This window comes from Lutra lutra, chromosome 15, assembly GCF_902655055.1.
Source record: "Lutra lutra chromosome 15, mLutLut1.2, whole genome shotgun sequence".
Classification (NCBI taxonomy): Eukaryota; Metazoa; Chordata; class Mammalia; order Carnivora; family Mustelidae; genus Lutra; species Lutra lutra.
Genome location: NC_062292.1, coordinates 135435 through 152436, shown reverse-complemented (window position 1 = coordinate 152436; position 17002 = coordinate 135435). Strand labels below are relative to the sequence as shown.

The 17002-nt window shown below is 54.2% G+C and overlaps 1 protein-coding gene across 5 annotated transcripts in view; it reads right to left on the bottom strand.

Annotated features, from left to right (window-relative positions):
• RCSD1 (RCSD domain containing 1) overlaps nucleotides 1-17002 on the bottom strand; it is a 60409-nt gene that overhangs the window by 17477 nt on the left and 25930 nt on the right. The window contains exon 1 of one of the 5 annotated variants that reach the window (XM_047703828.1): nucleotides 8925-12891. The exons of 3 other annotated variants lie outside the window; for them this stretch is intronic. In XM_047703828.1, the coding sequence (XP_047559784.1) occupies nucleotides 8925-9047 (123 nt within the window). In that variant the 5' untranslated portion in view covers nucleotides 9048-12891. Of the gene's footprint in view, nucleotides 1-5; nucleotides 1315-8924; nucleotides 12892-17002 lie in introns of those variants that run through there. One more of the 5 variants, XM_047703829.1, reaches the window with a different exon arrangement.

The following is a 17002-nucleotide window of genomic DNA, read 5'->3' as shown; positions in this document are numbered from 1 at the left end:
CTAACCTCCTCCAGTGGCTCAAAGGGGCACCACGCAGGCTCCAGGTTAGCGAGGGACTTCTCCAGCTTTCTCTCCTGGTCCCGAGGCTGCTTCGGGAAGGCCATGCGCCCACCTGGACTGAGAAGGACGTCAGGGTCCCTGCCTAGTCCCAGACTTTCCTGGGGTCCCTATGACCTCCCTGGGACTAAGAGTTCTTTCTCTGTCCCTAATATGTCCACAAGGCATTTAACACAGAGCCCAGTGTGCAGAAAGTCCTTGTCGGAGGGGGCTTTCTGCCCCCCCAGCCCCTGGCAGCGTCAGGCCCATACCTGCACCCAGAGTCGCCGATACCCTGACTGACCCCCTTGGGACCCGGCCAGTCACAGGCTCTCCCCAGCTGCATCCAGACCAGGTCTGAGTCACGGCTGAGATACCAGCGGGTCCTTTCTTCTTGGGTTAGTCTCTAGGTCTTCAGTCTGTTTTCTGGGCTCATCTCCTTGTGTCCCACTTTAGCTGACACCCATCCTTCCCGACTGTCACATCTCCGTGCCAGCGTCCTGGGCCCAGCTCTGGCTCACCGAGCCCTCCCGCCACCCGATCAGCCTGGCTCTGCCAGCCAGCTTGGAAACTGCTCCTGTGGTTCCTGTCTGACTTTGCTGAGGCCAGAAAAAAAATCACCTCTGGTGTTTACTTTCCTTTTCTATGGGACTTTCTTCTGAGAACTGAGGAGTCCCTGTGTCTGGACGGCGTGGAACTTCCCCTAAGCCGTTGCCGTGTTGTGTAAACACGACCATGCACACAGCGGAACCTTCGTGCTTGGCCCGAGTCGGGCTCTGCCTCCCTCCTGGCCCTGCCCGTTTCTCCATCGTCTTCTTCTGTCCAAGACCCAAGTACCTGACACCGTCTGGGCCCTGCATTAGGGAAACAAGGCACCGAGGGAGGCCTCTCCGTCCACAGTGAGGGAGAGAAGCGAGGAGAGCACCAGCTCGGGGGCTGAGGAGCCCCTGTTCTTGGCTAAAAGGAAGGTTCTCTTGCTCCCCAGAGACAGCGCAGATGACCAGAGCCTTGAAAATATGAAGCGTTTCCTTCTTTGCTCTTCTAGAATGATGAAGGATCTTAACACAGTCCTTTAAGGGATTCACATTCTTCCAAAACGATCATACTTACACACTCACTTCAAAAGATCCACAGACCAACTCTCCGGGATGCCACAACGGTTCCAGAGTCTTCCTTCACATCCCTCCCTTATCCCTGACTCTTCGACTCACCCAGCGTCCAGCCATTCCCATCCTGGGATGATGCAAATGGCGCGGGGCCGGGAACCAGGAAGGCCCATGTGACTTACCTCCGTGCTCAGGACACCTGCTGTGTGGGGAGCTCTGTCCTTACAGCACTTGGGACACTTGCGGTAACTCTCACAGCCCCTCTTCCAGGAGAAGAAACTACCCCAAGTTGCTGAGTAACTTGCTATTCAAGTCAGCAAGAGCCAGCACCGGACTTCCCTAGATACCAAAGCTCCAGCTCTTTCCAGAACAACGTGCTAAGTAACTCTAGACCTTTCTGGGAAGGGTTCTCTTACTCAGTCATTAATATATCCAGTATTATCCAATATATCCAATTATATCCAATAATATCACCAATAAACATCTATGGTTCTAGGCCCTGGGGTATAACAGTAAACAAGACGGAGCCCTCACCCTTAAGGGTTTGCTGTTCCAAGGCGGACACAAACTACAAGCACATACACAGGTAGATAAGATGACTTGCTGAATGCTTAAGAAGAGAGAAAACGTTATCTCTGGGGGTGGGGGAAGACATGTATGAGGAGGCGTTATCCGAGTTAAATCCCAGCTGGGGATGAGATGGGAGGAAAACTCTCCCAAGCAGACAGCACAGACAGAAACAAAGGCTGAGGGCCAGAGTGACAAGCAGGACAGAGACACGGTGCGTCCATGAGACGAGGAAGGTAAGGATGCGAGGCGGCCTGGGGGCTGCACTGTGGGAGGCCGTCTAACAGCACACCATCTGGAGGGTTTCAAGGAGAGCTGGGAGCTGGGCCCCCCACAAGAGGCTGTCTGTGGAGGGCGGGTGGGGTGGAAGTGGAGAGCCCAGGAGGGGCTTCTGCAGGTGGCCCCCCTGAGAGCCAGTGGTGGAGTGGCCAGGCTTGCAGGGGGCAGAAGGGGTTGTCTGGGGGCAGGACAGCGTGGAGAGATGGACGCCCTGGGTCTGGGGAGCAAGGGAAGGCAGCAGCCGAGGGCGACTCGCGGGAGTCTGATTCGGACAATGGGAGGCAGCGGGATTTTTTCCTGCGCTGGGGCAGGCTTGCTGGGATGAGAACCATGAGTGAGGGCAGACGAGGGATGAACAGCTCTTTCTCGGTCGTGAGCGTCTGAAATGTTCGTAGACGTCCAACTGGAGACGCGGCAGAAGGGACAGAATACAACCACGTCCAGAGCTCAGAGGAGGGGTCCAGGCTGGACACGAAACTGGGAAAGTCACTCGTTAGACTGTATTCACAGTCACGAGACTAGATAAAATCAGAGGATACACAGAATAGGGCAAAGAAAAGGTCCCCAGACTGAACTCTGGGCCATCTCCTTATTAATGCTGGGCTGGCTGTCATTCGCAAAGGAGGGGGGCCTGGCAGACATTTTCCTGCAGATGGGATGGGTCGGGGCCAGAAGAGCCCTGTGGCTCAGGTGACAGAGGGTAAGAACACTGCAATGTCACCGGACAGAGAAAACCTCGTGTCCATCCCCCGTGCTATTGAGACCCTCCTTCCTTATTTCCCGAGCATCTCCAGACCCCGCAGCAGGCACTGGGATGACCGTGGTGGCCCTCAGAGGGCACATGGCCCTTTCTGGAGGAGGTGGGCAAGGGGAAGACTGGAAACAAGATGAGGCACAGGGACAGGAATGTGTGTGTGAATGCTGACCAGATTTCACATAAGCCCCCAAAGTCCCAAATATCCCGTATCTGCCCATCTGCGGGCTTTAAGGATTTGAAAATAGTAGGTGCTTGGCCTCTGAGAGTCTCCTCCCAGGAGGTGATGGCAGACCAGGAGCGTGGACAGGGTTGAGCAGCCCTCAGTCAGTGGGACACACGACGGACGCATTAGTGGTCTTAGAATCAGTGTAGCCCATGGCCCTGGGGGCGTGGTGGGTCATCCAGGCGGGCTCAGCTGGGTTAGTGGCGGTGGCACGGGCTGGGTTAGGGTCCAGGCGCATTCCCAGGTCACCGCAGGGACAACGGAGAAGACAACAGAGAGGGGAGGCAGAGATGTTCATCCCGAGTGCCATTCTAGTGATAGGACCTTATAAATGTAATTTGGGAGATGAGGTATCTTCACTTTCTTAATCAAACCCATCGCCTGTCGGACAAGCATAAGGAAAACACCTTTATTTTGAGTCTGGTGGAGCCGGCGAGGCACAGGGACTGCTTGATAGAAGCAGAAAGAACAACTCATTCGGAGTCAAATCTGGGTTCTAGTCCTGGCTCTCAGACGTACTGGACATGGGTCTGGCTGACTCTGCGCTTCCTTATTCGTAAACAGAATTCTTAAGATCCATTAGCCTCTGGTCCAACCCGATATGCAACAGGTGCCCTGTTTCCTAGGGGCGATGCCGTCATTTTCCCGGAGACACAGGAAGTGGCTAGCATCCCCAGAGTCCCCGCAAGATTCAGAATGAGCCCTGTCTGTGCTGGGAGGAGTTCCCAGCTGGTGATTCTCATGCTCTCTGTGACGAGGTAGAGCCCAGAGCTCAGGTGGGAGCCAGATGGCCCAGGTTCAAATCCTGCCTTGCCTCTGCATTTACTAGTTCTGTGGCCTTGGACCAGGTACCATTTTTGTGCCTCCATTTCTTTCTTTATCTTTTTTTTTTTTTTTTAAGATTTATTTATTTGAGAGTGAGCGAGAGAGAGAGAGAGAACGTGCATGAGCAGGGGAGAGGCAGAGGGAGAGGGAGAAGCGACACGGGCTTGAACCCAGGACCCTGGGGTCATGACCCAAACCGAAGGCAGACACTTCACTGACTGAGCCACCCAGGTGCCCCTTTGAGTATATACCCTACCCAAGTGAGCACTGCACCTCAGTTTCTATCTGTAAAATGGGGATGATGATGGTTGCACTTATGATATAGGGTCATTGGAGGGATTTAATGAGTTCATGCATGTAAAATGTTTAGAACAGGGCATGGCATGAAGTCAGCCTCCCGGAACTCTTAGCTATTACTAAATGCTGGCAATGGGGCTACTGGCTCCCTGAATATGCCAAGGGATGTCCAGGGTCTCGTCTAGTCTATTCCTGCTCTCCCATTCCCTTCGGGTGACTGAAACCTTGGGGGGACTCCCAGCTGGCGAAGATGTGCTCCCTGTGGCTTCCCGCCCTGGGTGCTCAGGAGGGGCCATTGTGCCTCAGCCGTTTTGGTTGGCCACGTTACCAGCAAGGCTGGCTCCCAGCAGACTCCATCACTGAGTGCTCAAACCATCACCGAGAAACCCATGTGCTCGGTGATGAGCGATTAGAACAATAAACCAAGCACAATTTTATGCTTCTTACGGTCAGGACGTAGATCAGGGATACATATACACCCCAACTGTCCAAAGCTCCGTGTCAAATCAAAACAGCGGGATCAAAATATCAAGTCCGTGGCCACTCACGGAAGCATGGACAGGCGGCTGTGGCCTATCTGTGTATCAGACTGCTGCTTGGCCACGCGAAGGATGCGGCAGCGATCGCGGCACAGTGTGGGTGAACCCCGAAGGCTGCTGCTCGTTCGGGGAAGGGGCAGTCACAGAGGACCACGTGCTCCATGATTCCATTTACACGAGTTGTCGGAATAAGCAAGTCTGTGGAGACAGAGCAGGTCCCTCACAGTCACAGACTGCTCTGTGGCACGTTACTAGAGAGGCGCGGTTGTGCAGGGCTGGGGGGACGGGAAGACGAGGACATGGGGTGAACGAGGGCTCAGGGTGTGGGATATCTTTTTCGGCGAGGTGACGAAATGTTATGAAACTGACCACAGGGATGGCTGCACAACTCTGTGAATACAGAAAAAACCTTTAAATGGGCGAATTGTACGGGACGTGAATTCTCTGTCAACCGAGCTTGTTGGTTTGGGGGTGGGGAGGTCAATGGAGGACTCCGGCTCTGTCTCCATGTGCCCGACTTCCCTTCCTTCACGTTAGGCTTTCCCAGGCTCCCAGCACGCCTCGCAGCTGTAGACCCTTCTAGGGAGTGTCCTCCAACTTGCCCCTGGAGGGGCTGGTCACGCAGTCAGGTGCCTTACAGGTCTGTGAGCAGGACAGAAGGCATCTGAGGTCAAGCAGCCAGCGAAGGGCCTGCACCAGAGGCCCTCGGCTCACGGTCGGTCCCGCCTTCCCTCAGAGAGTATTCACTGAGCGTCTGTCACGCTCCCAACACTGACTAAGTGCCGGGATACAACGTTGAAAGTTCATGGTCCTGGGGCTCCAGGAGCTGCTCGTTTTACTGAAAACAGACTAATAAAATTACCCTAATGCAGAAAGACCGTGGCTGGGATTGGGAAACGTGCGTCACTGCTGTGGAAGCTTAAGAGAAGGGACACTTCGGTTGTGTGAGTGAATCAGGGAAAGCTGCATGGAGGAAATGATGCTTAAACAGCCTTGAGGGGTAAATGAGACCTTGGCAAGAGGGATGGGGGGAGTGGGGGGAGGGAGGAGGTCATAGCCGGCACGGGGGAAGGACTGGCAGGTGCCAAGTGTCAAAGTTCGGAAGACGAATACGTCTTTGGGAAGTTTAATTGGTTCCGTTCGGTCTAGGTGGAAAGGGGAGGTGGGTCCAGGTTTTCGTTCAGGCTGTGGCGCTCAGGTCTTAGCTGCATGGGGGGCCTCGGGCAGACCTCGATATCTCTGAGCCTCAGTTTCACTACCTGTAAACTCAGCATGATAACCCTCGTGTCCCTGTGTCGTCACGAGGACACAGGACGATGATGGCCCTCAGGGCCAACACCTGCCGTGAGCGTCCTCGCCCAGGACGTGTGCAAGCAAGCGGGGCTGCTGGGACGGCGCTCTGGAACGTGGACTTCATCTCCCAGGCGTGCGGGAGCTAAGAAAACATCGTGATGAGGGAGTGATAGGATTCACTGCGTGGGAGGAACCCTCTGGAAGCAGATGGCACAATGGCGTGTGTTTCCACCCCTCCTGCCGTCCTGGGGTGACAGGAGGAATCTGCTGCTGCTCTTCGAAGGCTGCTGAGAAGGAAGGTATTTTTACGTCATCGGCATCTCCCTCCTTCCCGTCTTTCCTTCTCCTCCTTGTGATGGTTATTGCTTGTTACCACCTCTCACGCAGGGCGCCCTGGGAGGCTGGCTGGTCAGGACACTGGGCAGGTCCTAAGCATGGTCTCGGGTCTGCCCCTTTCTTGGGGAACTCTGGTCACCTCACACAGGCTCTTGAAGCTTCGGCCTCCTGCCCTGTGTAGTGGGAGTCAGGCCTGCCTTGCCTCCCTCATGGGACCATTGTGAGGCTCTGCACGCCTGATGGCAGATGCACACCGGATGAGAGGAGACAGACACGCCATGAGGGGTGCTGTCTGCACCCCAGAGTTTACGGGCTACTGGGGATTTTAAGTATTTAAAGTGTGACACATCTGCTTGGTACGCAGAATAACGGCCCCCAAAGACGTCTGCATCCCAACCTCTGGGACCTGTGAATACGGTAGGTTCCACGGCAAAGGGGAATGATCAGCTGCCCTTAAAACAGGGAGATTGTCCTGAATGAGTTGGGTGGTCCCAGTGCAGGCAGGAGGCTTCCCAGATGTGGCAGAGTGGGCTGGAAGGGGCGTGAGCGTCTGAGCGAGCCAGTGAGGCTGTGGGGCCCCGAAGGTGGAGTGGGGGCCGCAGCCGGGACAGGCAGGCAGCTTCAGAGCTGGGAAAAGCGGGGAAGCAGGCTCTCCCCTAGAGCCTCCAGAAGGAACACAACCCTGCCAACAGCTTGATCTTCGTGCAAGGAGACCCATGTCAAACTTGCGACCACCAGACCTGCAAGGTGACAGGTGACAGTTCACTTCATTGGCCACGGAGGAGGACGACAGGGAGCTGGCCAGGGTATGCTGAGCACCCCCAAGCTGTGCGCTCTGTGCTGAAGACACGGTGCCCCCCGTCACTGGAACCCGCATTTGGTGGAGGGACCAGCTGTGAACGAATACACAAGTGAACGCAGAGCATGGGTGTGCCATTAAAGCCCTGAGTGGTTCACCGGAGACAGGGGCACTGGGCTCGGCTTCTGTGTGTGGTCACAGGGCACCTCCCTGAGGAGGAGGGAAGGAAGGGGGGAAGGGGGAAGAGGTGACATTGAGCTGAGGACCCTGTGACTGGAGAAGGCCGGGGTGGAAACATGGCCTGGGCACCCACGCTGGCTGGAGGCATCTGGGAAGGCTTCCAGGAGGAAGCACCAGCCTGGCCAAGCTTGAGGGATGAGCGCGACTGGTCCTTCTCCCACCGATGGAGCCTTATGTGTGAAGGCTGGGGAGGCCAGGGCAGCTCAGGAAACACAAGGGTTCCCCAACTCTGGTGCAGGGCTTGAGGTGGGAGGGAGGAGAAGAGGCAGGAGGGGACACAGCGGCCGGGATGGGAGGGTCTCTGAGCGGGGACCCTGTTCCAAGGGCCTTGCAGAGTCATCAGAAGGTTTTAAGCAAAACTGCTGGGTTTATTTCGATGCTCCTCTGGCTGGGAACCGGATAGGCTGGGGACGGGGAGCCCAGTCTGGAGGCTGTCACCCCTGGGATCAAAGTGGTCACGGAGCGCGTGAACATCCACGGCTGCCCACAGAGATGGCCCTGAACGACGCTGCACTGGGCCAAGCCTCTTACTGCGTCTGGATCTGCCAAGGGGGCTGGAAAGTGCACTTGGGAAGAGCGAATGTGGAGGGTCGGGAAGGGGATGAGCCCCCCGAGGAAGGTCGAAGGCCTGCGATGTCTGGGGGCGGGGCCAGGGTGGAAGGAAGTCTGGGAATGGGGTTGGGGGCAGGGCTGGAGGGTCTGTCGGGCGTCCGCCGTCGGTGGCTTGTGGTTGTCAGACGCGGGCAGTGGTGAGGGCCTCCAGCCGTCCTGCAGCTCCTACCCTGCGAGTGGCAGCCTTTTGCTCGTGGGTGAGAACCCACAGTGCCTACAGCCCACCTTCTGTGGGCAAAGGAATGGCCTCAAGATGCCGAGTTTGTGGATTCTCCCGCTCGGAAGATCTAAACGAGTCCCTGCCACATGCCAGGGGAAGCCAGGGGCTCAGGGGTGAGGGACGGATGGGGCGCTTGGGGCTGCTGGCCTTGTAGGAGAGTGAGGACGAGGAATTTCCAGAGGCTGAGAACAGGGCTCAGCGGTGCCCGTGAGCATTTGTCCCGCTTGGGAATCAGTGGCTGTCCTAAGTAAGGACAGGGCTCGAGCCCCAGCATTCTGCTGACTTCAGGGGTCTGCCGGACTGAGGGGGACGCTGGCTTGAACTGGGAAGGGACATGGGGACAGGACTCAAAACCATTCAGGAGAAAGAGTTACAACCAGGATGGGTGACTGACCAGGTGGCATGGGGAGGAGTCAGAATCTTGTCCAGATCTCTGGCTCTGGCTGCTGGGGGACAGGGGTGCCCTTTCCTGAGAGGGGAGCCTGATAAGGACGGGAGCTGTGGGCTGAGCGGGGATGAGGGGCAGGGCTGGCCCCAGGGAGGGAAGGGCGCCCAGGAGGGTCTGGGAACAGCCCCGCCCCAAGTGCCTGCCAGGGATTTCTGGAGTGACAGTGACAGTGACAGCGTGTGTCCTGGGGTCTGGGACATTTGTCCTTTGGGCCGCAGCAGAGAGCGGAGACATACCTTCTAAGATTAGAACAAGTCACCCAAGGACCCGGCCTGCCTCCCAGTCAGCTGCAGCCTCTCCTGTTACAACGGCTCCCCTCCTCCCTCCGGGTTTGAAGCTGGACTCACCCCAGGGGGCCCTTCCGATGCTCTGTGGCTTGGGTCACTGCGGGCAGGGCGCGGTGCTGGACCCTCTGCTCCCTCCTGTCGTTCTACCACATGTAGGTCTCCTTCATTCATCCACCCATCCATTCCTCTTGTGCCCCGGGCCCTGCGCAGGGCGAACCCGAGGACGCCGGTCCTAGCCTCGGGGAAGGTCGTGAGGGGCCGTGCATTCAACAACCATCCTTCCTTTTACCCCCGGCTGGTTGTTCCTCGGGGCAGAAGATGCTGGAGGGAAAGGAGGCCAGCCAGGTGTGTGTGGAAGGGAGGCGAGGGGTGTCCAAGGGCATTCCAGGAGAGCTGACACGAAGGCGGAGACGCCAGAACAGGTGTTTGAGGAAGTGAAAGGAGCTTGGAGCTCAGAGAGCTGATGCGACGCCCACAGCTGTGCACGGCTGTCTGCTTCGCCGCAGTCTCTGAGCACAGGCACCTTGTATTATTCACGTCCCCACCTCAGCCCGATGCCTGGCCTGTAGCAAGCGCTCAGGGAATGCCAGTAAATGAGGGAATGGAGAAATGAGGGTGCGCCAGCACCCCTAGGCTGACACAGTGAAAGCTTGATAAATTTAGATCAGGACTTTGAAGTGAAAATGGAAACAAAGTGTCAGCCAGGGTTGGCTTTGGGCGTCCCCTCCTTGAATATTTTCATTAAGGCTCATGGACTCATCCCAGGTCACTGGAATAGGAACCAGAGGGCAGAGAAGGAGATCTTCGTGCCGGGTCGGATACTTAGCCGTCTGAGCTCTCGGTCTCCACTTGGACCTAGGCAATAGGTCACAATGTCAGGTTCCCATCCCTGGGTATCTGTTGTCTCCACTTTTAACCACCCAATTTATCCGAAAACATGACACACCTAAAACATTCTTAAGATGTGTCTATTTCTGTACCTAGAGTGGTCAAATCTCTGTGTCGTCTGTTGATATTTTCAGACACATTTCATCCAGGAGCAAACGGAGACAAAGGGAGGCATGAAGCCCCTGTGGAAATAGAAGTGTCTGCCCCAGTGGATCTGAACCCCTCAGCCCTGGCCTGGGCTCCGCAGCTGTCCCCACGCCTTTGCACCCGGGCCGTTCTAAGCAGAAGTCCCCAGTCTCAGGTGCCTCGGAGACGTGCCAGGCATGGGCTGGGCTCTACCTGCCCTAGGAGCCAAATTAGCTGGGATGGGGCCACAAGGGGTCCTGAAATTACTTAATGATCACCCGTATCTCCTCTTGCCACAACCTTCAAAGAAGAGAAGAGAAAACTGCCTCGCTGAGTGTAGTAGCTTCACTTGAAAGGTCTATTGGGTTTTATTGAGCAGAAGTGTGGGCCTCCTTGGCCTGAAACAGGGAGACTGGGAAGGGTAGGGAGTCTGGCCTTCGGCCCGCAGAGGCTGGTCAATGGCCCCAGCTCTCTTTCTGCCCTTGGCTCTGGCTGCTCCCTTCGGGTCTGGAGCTGCTTCACAGTGGGAGGGTCCCCTCCAGGTGCCACCTGAGAGCACTCCAGGATGGCAGTGCCTCCTGAGTCCACAGCTGTGTGCAGTGGCCTTGGCGGTGGTGGGGGTTGCTGCTTGGGTCCCTGTGGAGCCCGGCGCTGTCGACACTCCGACTGATCTAGCCACACCTACTGCCACTGCTCACGTGTTTCTCTTTAGAAACTGGTTTTTAATTGTAATAGTAACCTTTACCACGTATTTTCTCGACTGAAATAGAGCAGCTCATTTCTGAATGTTTATTATGCCAGGTTCTATGTTAAGATCATCGCTTTCAATTCTCATGACATCCCTGGGACCTGGGCTTCGTGATCACCCCTGATTTGCTGATGAGAACAGCAGGGTCAGCATCCAGATGCAGACCTTACTCGAAAGCCTGTGTTCCTAACCACAGTACCATCCTGCCTCCAGCAGAAAAGCATTTGGGAATTCACGTTTTGGGATGAAATATTAGCCATCAAATTCGGTAATAACAGACAACCCAGTAAAACAATGGGCAAAGGATTTGAACAGACACTTCACCAGAAAAGATACATGAATGGCTCATAAGCACAGTGGTGATTAAGTAAATGCAAATTAGAACTGCAAAGAGGCACACCACATGCCCGCAGGATGGCTAAGACGCAACCACAGACGACACCGAATGTTGGGAAGGCCACAGAGCAACCGGAGCGCCCGTACCGCTGATGACGACGCTAGACGGGAGAGCCACTTAGAAGAATTTTTGGCAGCTCTCATGGAGTTAAACGTGCGCCTACTGGACAAGCCAACAATCCCGTGCTTAGGTAAGCATATGTCCACATGGAAACTCGTACGCAAATACTTAGAGCAGTTTAATTCTGAATGGCCCAGATCTAGAAACCGCCCGAATGCCCATCACCTGGTGAGTGGGTAAACAAACATATTGTGTGCTGTGGCACAGAACCAGGGATACGCACAAGAGGGACGGATCTCGAAAGCTGTATGCCGAGGGAAAAAAGTCAGACACAAAACACTACCATGTGATTCCATCTACGAAGTATTTTGAAAAGGCAAGGCTATAATGACCAAGGGCAGATCGTGATTACCCAGGACTGGGGGTCAGGACAGGGGACTGATCTCAAAGGGCACAAGGGAACTTCAGAGGGGATGGAAATGTTCTATTTCTTGATGGTGATCTGTGTCTTGTGCTGGTGGTTACATGACTGAAAGCAGCTGTCAACACATCGAACTGTACATTGTACACTCTATTTTGTTGTGTGTAAATTTACCTTACGAATGTGATAGAGCAAGCAGGAATGGTGCGGAAAGCTCAGAATTTGAAGGCTGACAAGCCGAGATTTTTTACCATCACGGATGGTGGAATCTGTAAGATGTGGGTAATAACAGCCCTTGGGGGTCACGGGGATGCTAAGGGCTAATGTTCGATCAGACAGTCAGGCTCAAGTCCAACCCTCCCTCTTACCAGAAGTGTGGTCTTAGGCAGGATGCTTCACTGTGTCCAGCCTCAGTTTCCCCACTGGTAAAATAAGGCTTATCTCATTGGATTATATCATATTATCTGGGTTGTAAAGCCCAGAGGAGGTAATGCACACAGTGTCTGGCACAGGATAAGCTTTCCCTCGCATTGCTGTCGCCTAAGGTACTGACCGCCACGCAGTAGGTGTTAGTGGGGATACAGACTCCCCTGCGTGCCTCTCGGGGACGCCTGTCGGCAGCCGGCTCACACTGCAGAATTGCAAGGGCCGGGCAGGGAACCCACTGCTGCCCCGTCGTTCTCATTCTCACCCTGCAGGACCTTGGCAGACCAGGTAGGCTGGGACTGCATCTTAGTGCAGGAATTTACAAACGGGAGTCTTCCAAATTGTGCAAAATGGCAGACAGGCTAACTCAAATGGGACTCTGGACTCCAGTCACAAACAGCCTAACTCACAGCAGGGCCGTTCACGGGCCGGGGTCATGGGGAAGTCTCGGGGATGTGGAGTGGGATCATGGGGCGGCACCAGCCACTGGAGGGAAGCTTGCTTCAGGCTTCTGTGGGTGGGGAAGCGTCTTGCCTTTTACCCAGGACCCTGCACCATGAAGGGCCATAAAAGGAAAGCCCCCTAAGCAGAGTGTGAGGGTTGTGTCTGCCCCTGTGTGTCCAAGTCTGACTGGGACAGGGTCTCAAGTGGGAGCAGATACCTTCTGGGGCTACGGTGGGTGAATGGCTTGGGCAGCTCTCCAGAGAACATGCTTGGGTCCAGATGGTGTGGGGAGTGGGAATAAGGGGTTAGGTTTCTGGGAAGACATGCTCTGTCCCGCAGAAGGGGAGACCCAGATGAGTTATTTCAAGAGCTGAGCGGCCTGGAGCGGGGAGGCCACTGACCCAGCAGTCCGGGGAGCTGTGTGAACTCCCCGGCCTCCCTGCCTTTCTGTTTCCTCACCTGTGAAATGAGGGGCTCGCGAGGGCCCCTTGAGCTAGCTCGCTCTTTATTTTTTCGTGTTAAAACGACTATGAAGAAAACTGGGGACACTCAGGTTATCTTATCAGGTCAATGATTCTTTGGGCAAGCAGGGTCTCGAACAGCAACATGGCACAGCTCAGACAGCCAAGGGGGTGTTCAGCCTCACAGAGAATATGGGTGAGAACCCAGGAACAAAGAAGAACCCACGCACTGGGTCTCAGGGCACGAGGCTGAGAGGAGCGTACTGTAACGCGGGAAAGTCAGTGTGGAAGGAGAGCTCAGGGTTTTCCCCGGGCTGCCGCCCAGCTGGGCAAGCCACAACCCCCGCTCTGGCTCTCTTTGCAAGCTTATGGACTGGGGAGGTCCTACAAGCGACAACAGCTTTGCTTCTCTTTCCTTCACGCCCATCGGCATGTTATCTTGCTGCTGTCTGCCATACCAAGGGGGCAGGCTCAGGGCTGTGGCCAGCTTGAGAGCGCGGTGGCTCTGGAGCAGGAAGGGTTGAGGCAGGAGCCTCAAGAATTAATGGGCCCACAGGAAACCCTGGGGGGTGACGCAGACCCCATGCATGGGCAGGAGGGGGGATCTCCGTTGCCACGGGGGCTCCCAGGTTCTGAGCAGATGGTCCTCACAGGAAACCCAAGAAGGGTCCTTCCAGGGCTGAGCATGCAAATAGACACAAATCTACGGATCCCAGGGCGAGAAGCAAGTACACGGCCCAAGACACAGATAAACCAGCCTTGTCCTGCTGCCCTCGTCTTCCCCCACCACCCGCACACAAGAAGGCTCTCTTCAGACACCAGCTGGTCTGCTCCTCACCCAGATATCTGGGCAGATGACTCACAGGATGATCTGGTTTTTCTTATTGACAACGGGCTGTGGACATCCCAGGCAACGCTCCAACCCATCTCTCCTGCACACCCACACATACCTGCTCACTGCCTGCGTGGAGCTGGGGTGGCCGTCGCTATGGCTTTTCCAGGATGGGTGGCGTCACTCTCAGGGCCTCCCGGGCCCCTTCACACACAGAGGATGTGGGACCCCCTTGATGCCCACAGCAAGCAGGGGGCAGTGCTGCTCAACTCCATCTCAGGGTTGCGTGGGGCTGGTGATGAGGTCAGACGGGCCCAGGCAGGCTGCCCTCCAGGCACCAGCTGGTGACATCCAGTCTGAGGGGTCAAGGAGAGTCCTGAGGAGAGTCGGGTCCCAGCTCCACTCCTCTCAGCAAGGACCCGTCTCTAGACGGCATTTCCTCTTCTGTAAAATGAGGAGACTTGCCACATAGGGTCGTTATGAAGATTAAATGAAATGTGGGTGGGAAGTGTCTTATAGGCCAATAGTTATTTTTCTTAGTTTCTGCTGATTGTACTTGATATTGCCAAGAACCGGTCCTGGCCAGGGTTAGAGAGCGCTTGGTAGTTGAGACATTTAATTTAAGCAGAGATTTCTCTGTAGGTTCATCACGGTAAGTGTTTTACCTTATTCTACTTTATTTTTTAAAAAGATTTTATTTATTTATTTGACAGGCAGAGATCACAAGTAGGCAGAGAGGCAGGCAGGGAGAGAGGGAGAAGCAGGCTTCCTGCTGAGCAGAGAGCCTGATGCGGGGCTCGATCCCAGGACCCTGAGACCATGACCCAAGCCCAAGGCAGAGGCTTAACCCACTGAGCCACCCACGGCAGGTATTTTAAAGTCAAGAGAGATCTAAGAAGATTCGATATTCCCCTCACTAAACCTCCTGAAACACAGAAAGCAATAAGATGGTCAACAGACACGCGAAAAGATGCTCGACATCACGCATCATCAAGGAAATGCAAATTAAGACTACAGTGAGATATCAGCTCCCACCCATCAGAATGGCTAAAATAAAAAAAGCAAGACACAACAAATGCTAGCAAGGATGTGGAGAAAAAGGAAGCCTCCTGCACTGTCGGTGGGAACGCAAACTGGTTCAGCCCCTGTGGAAAACAGCATGGACGTTCCTCAGGAAATTAAAAGCAGAACTACTCTGTGGTCCAGTAATTTCACTACTGGGTATTTACCCAAAGAAAAAGAAAACACTAATTTGAAAAGATACACGCACCCCTCTGCTTCTTAGCAGCATTAGCTACAATAGTCAAGATATGGAAGCAGCCCAAGGGTCCACCCACTGACGAATGGATAAAGAAGGTGTGGTGTACACACACACGATGGAATATTCCTCAGCCATAAAAAAGAACAAAGTCTTGTCCTTTGCAACAATGTGAATGGATCTAGAGAGAATTATCCTAATGGAAATAAGTTGGACAGGAAGACACATACCACACGATTTCACTCATACGTGGAATTTAAGAAACAAAACAAATGAACAAAGAAAAAAAGAGATGAACAAAAAAACCAAACTCTTAACTACAGAGAACAAACTGGTGATCACCAGAGGGGAGGGTGGACGGACAGGTGAAAACGGGATTAAGAGCCACTCACGGTGACGAACACTGAGTAATGTGTCTAGTAGTGTGATGTAGGGAATCGTTAGATCACTATATTGTACACCTGAAGTGAACAGAACACTGTATATTAACTATATTGGAAATTAAATTTTAAAAAAGGAACCAATCCACACATTTTGCGGGGGAGGCTGGTTACAGAGAAATGCAGTCATGGTCCCTGCTCTGTTGAGTCTCGCTGGGGAAACGGGAAACAAAAGTAAAGTAAATAAGGAGGGCGCTGAGGAGACGATGGCATCTCTGTGGGGCAGGACAGAGGGCCCGAGGGGTAAGACAGACCGCAGGCACTGTCGCGTCTGAGGACCCAGGAAGGAGAAGTGACAACGGGGTCAGGATGCGGCGTCAGGCGGGATCAGAAGGTGGTTACACACACTGCTCTGGACACTGCATGTTTGATGCCGATCCCCACCCCGCTCCTATGTGACGTGGACAGGCGACGGAACCTCGCTGAATGTCAGCACAAATTTCGCATGAATTTCCAGTTCACGTGGAAAGGGACGAGGGCAACATTTACATCACAGGCTCGTCTGAGAATTGAGTGGGAGCACAGGGACAGTGCTCAGCCCGGAGTCTGGCGCCAAGCAAGTCCTCAGGAGAGCTACTGGTAACCATGAAGCTGTAGTGAGAATTTATCCATAGTGAGAATTTATCCCAAGGTCAGGTTAAATCTGGCAGGAGTTGAAAGAAAAACATTTGTCCTGAGTTCTTCCAGTGCAAACCCTGCAGCAAAGAGGCCCTTGGGCAGCCCCCACGGTGGGTGGCACAGACATCCTTCTAGAGACAAGGCTGGGTGTTCGGGGAGGGGTGGGAGACCCGGCTTAGGCAGCAGGAAGGTCCCCTGTGACCCCGGAGATCCTGGAGCCAGGGCACGGAGAGTTCAGGGACATTCCATATCTATCCTGGCAGAAAGAAGGACAAAATATAGAAGAGGGCTGGGAAAGGGGAAGGACAAATCCCAGTTAAGGAGCAAATGGGGGAGGGGCTGTCAGAGGTGGGAAGAGAAGACAGAGGCTAAGAGCCGGAGATGGAAAAATTCCAGACTGGTATCAGCGACAGGATCTCGGTGGAGAACAGACACGTGGCCAAGGAGGGCAGGCTTTGCTGAATTCCCACGCCTGGCTCTGGGGTTCATGACACTTTGAAGGCACTGAGCTTAGTTACAGCTGAAACATAGGGTAGAACGGCAGAGTACAGGATAAAAGAGCATTAACATGAAATAGTTCCCTTTTTTAACCAAGAGAGAAATCCTGGAAGCTATGAAAAAAGGCCACTCTAACCATAAAGAATGTAAAAATGTATGGCAAAAATACTATAAATGACGTCAGGAGAAAATAAGAGATTGGAAAAATTGTAACACGGATGAAAAGGAGAGGGTGTCTGTTATACTAAGTGGTCCCTCAAAATGACAGGAACAATGTATCTATAAATAAGGGGTTCCCAGAAAAAGAGCAAACCCCAAAAGCCCAAGAAACATAAAAGATGCCCCAATTTATAAGTTGTCAGAGAGCTAGAAATTGAATGAACACTGAGACTTCTCTATGCTCAGCGGACAGGCGGAGAGGGTAGGGAAGCTGGAGGCAAGAGAGAGAAGGAACCATTGCTGTTTGGGGAAAAAGGAGCCATCACACATTGCTGGAGGGACTGTGAGTTGTTATAGCCTTT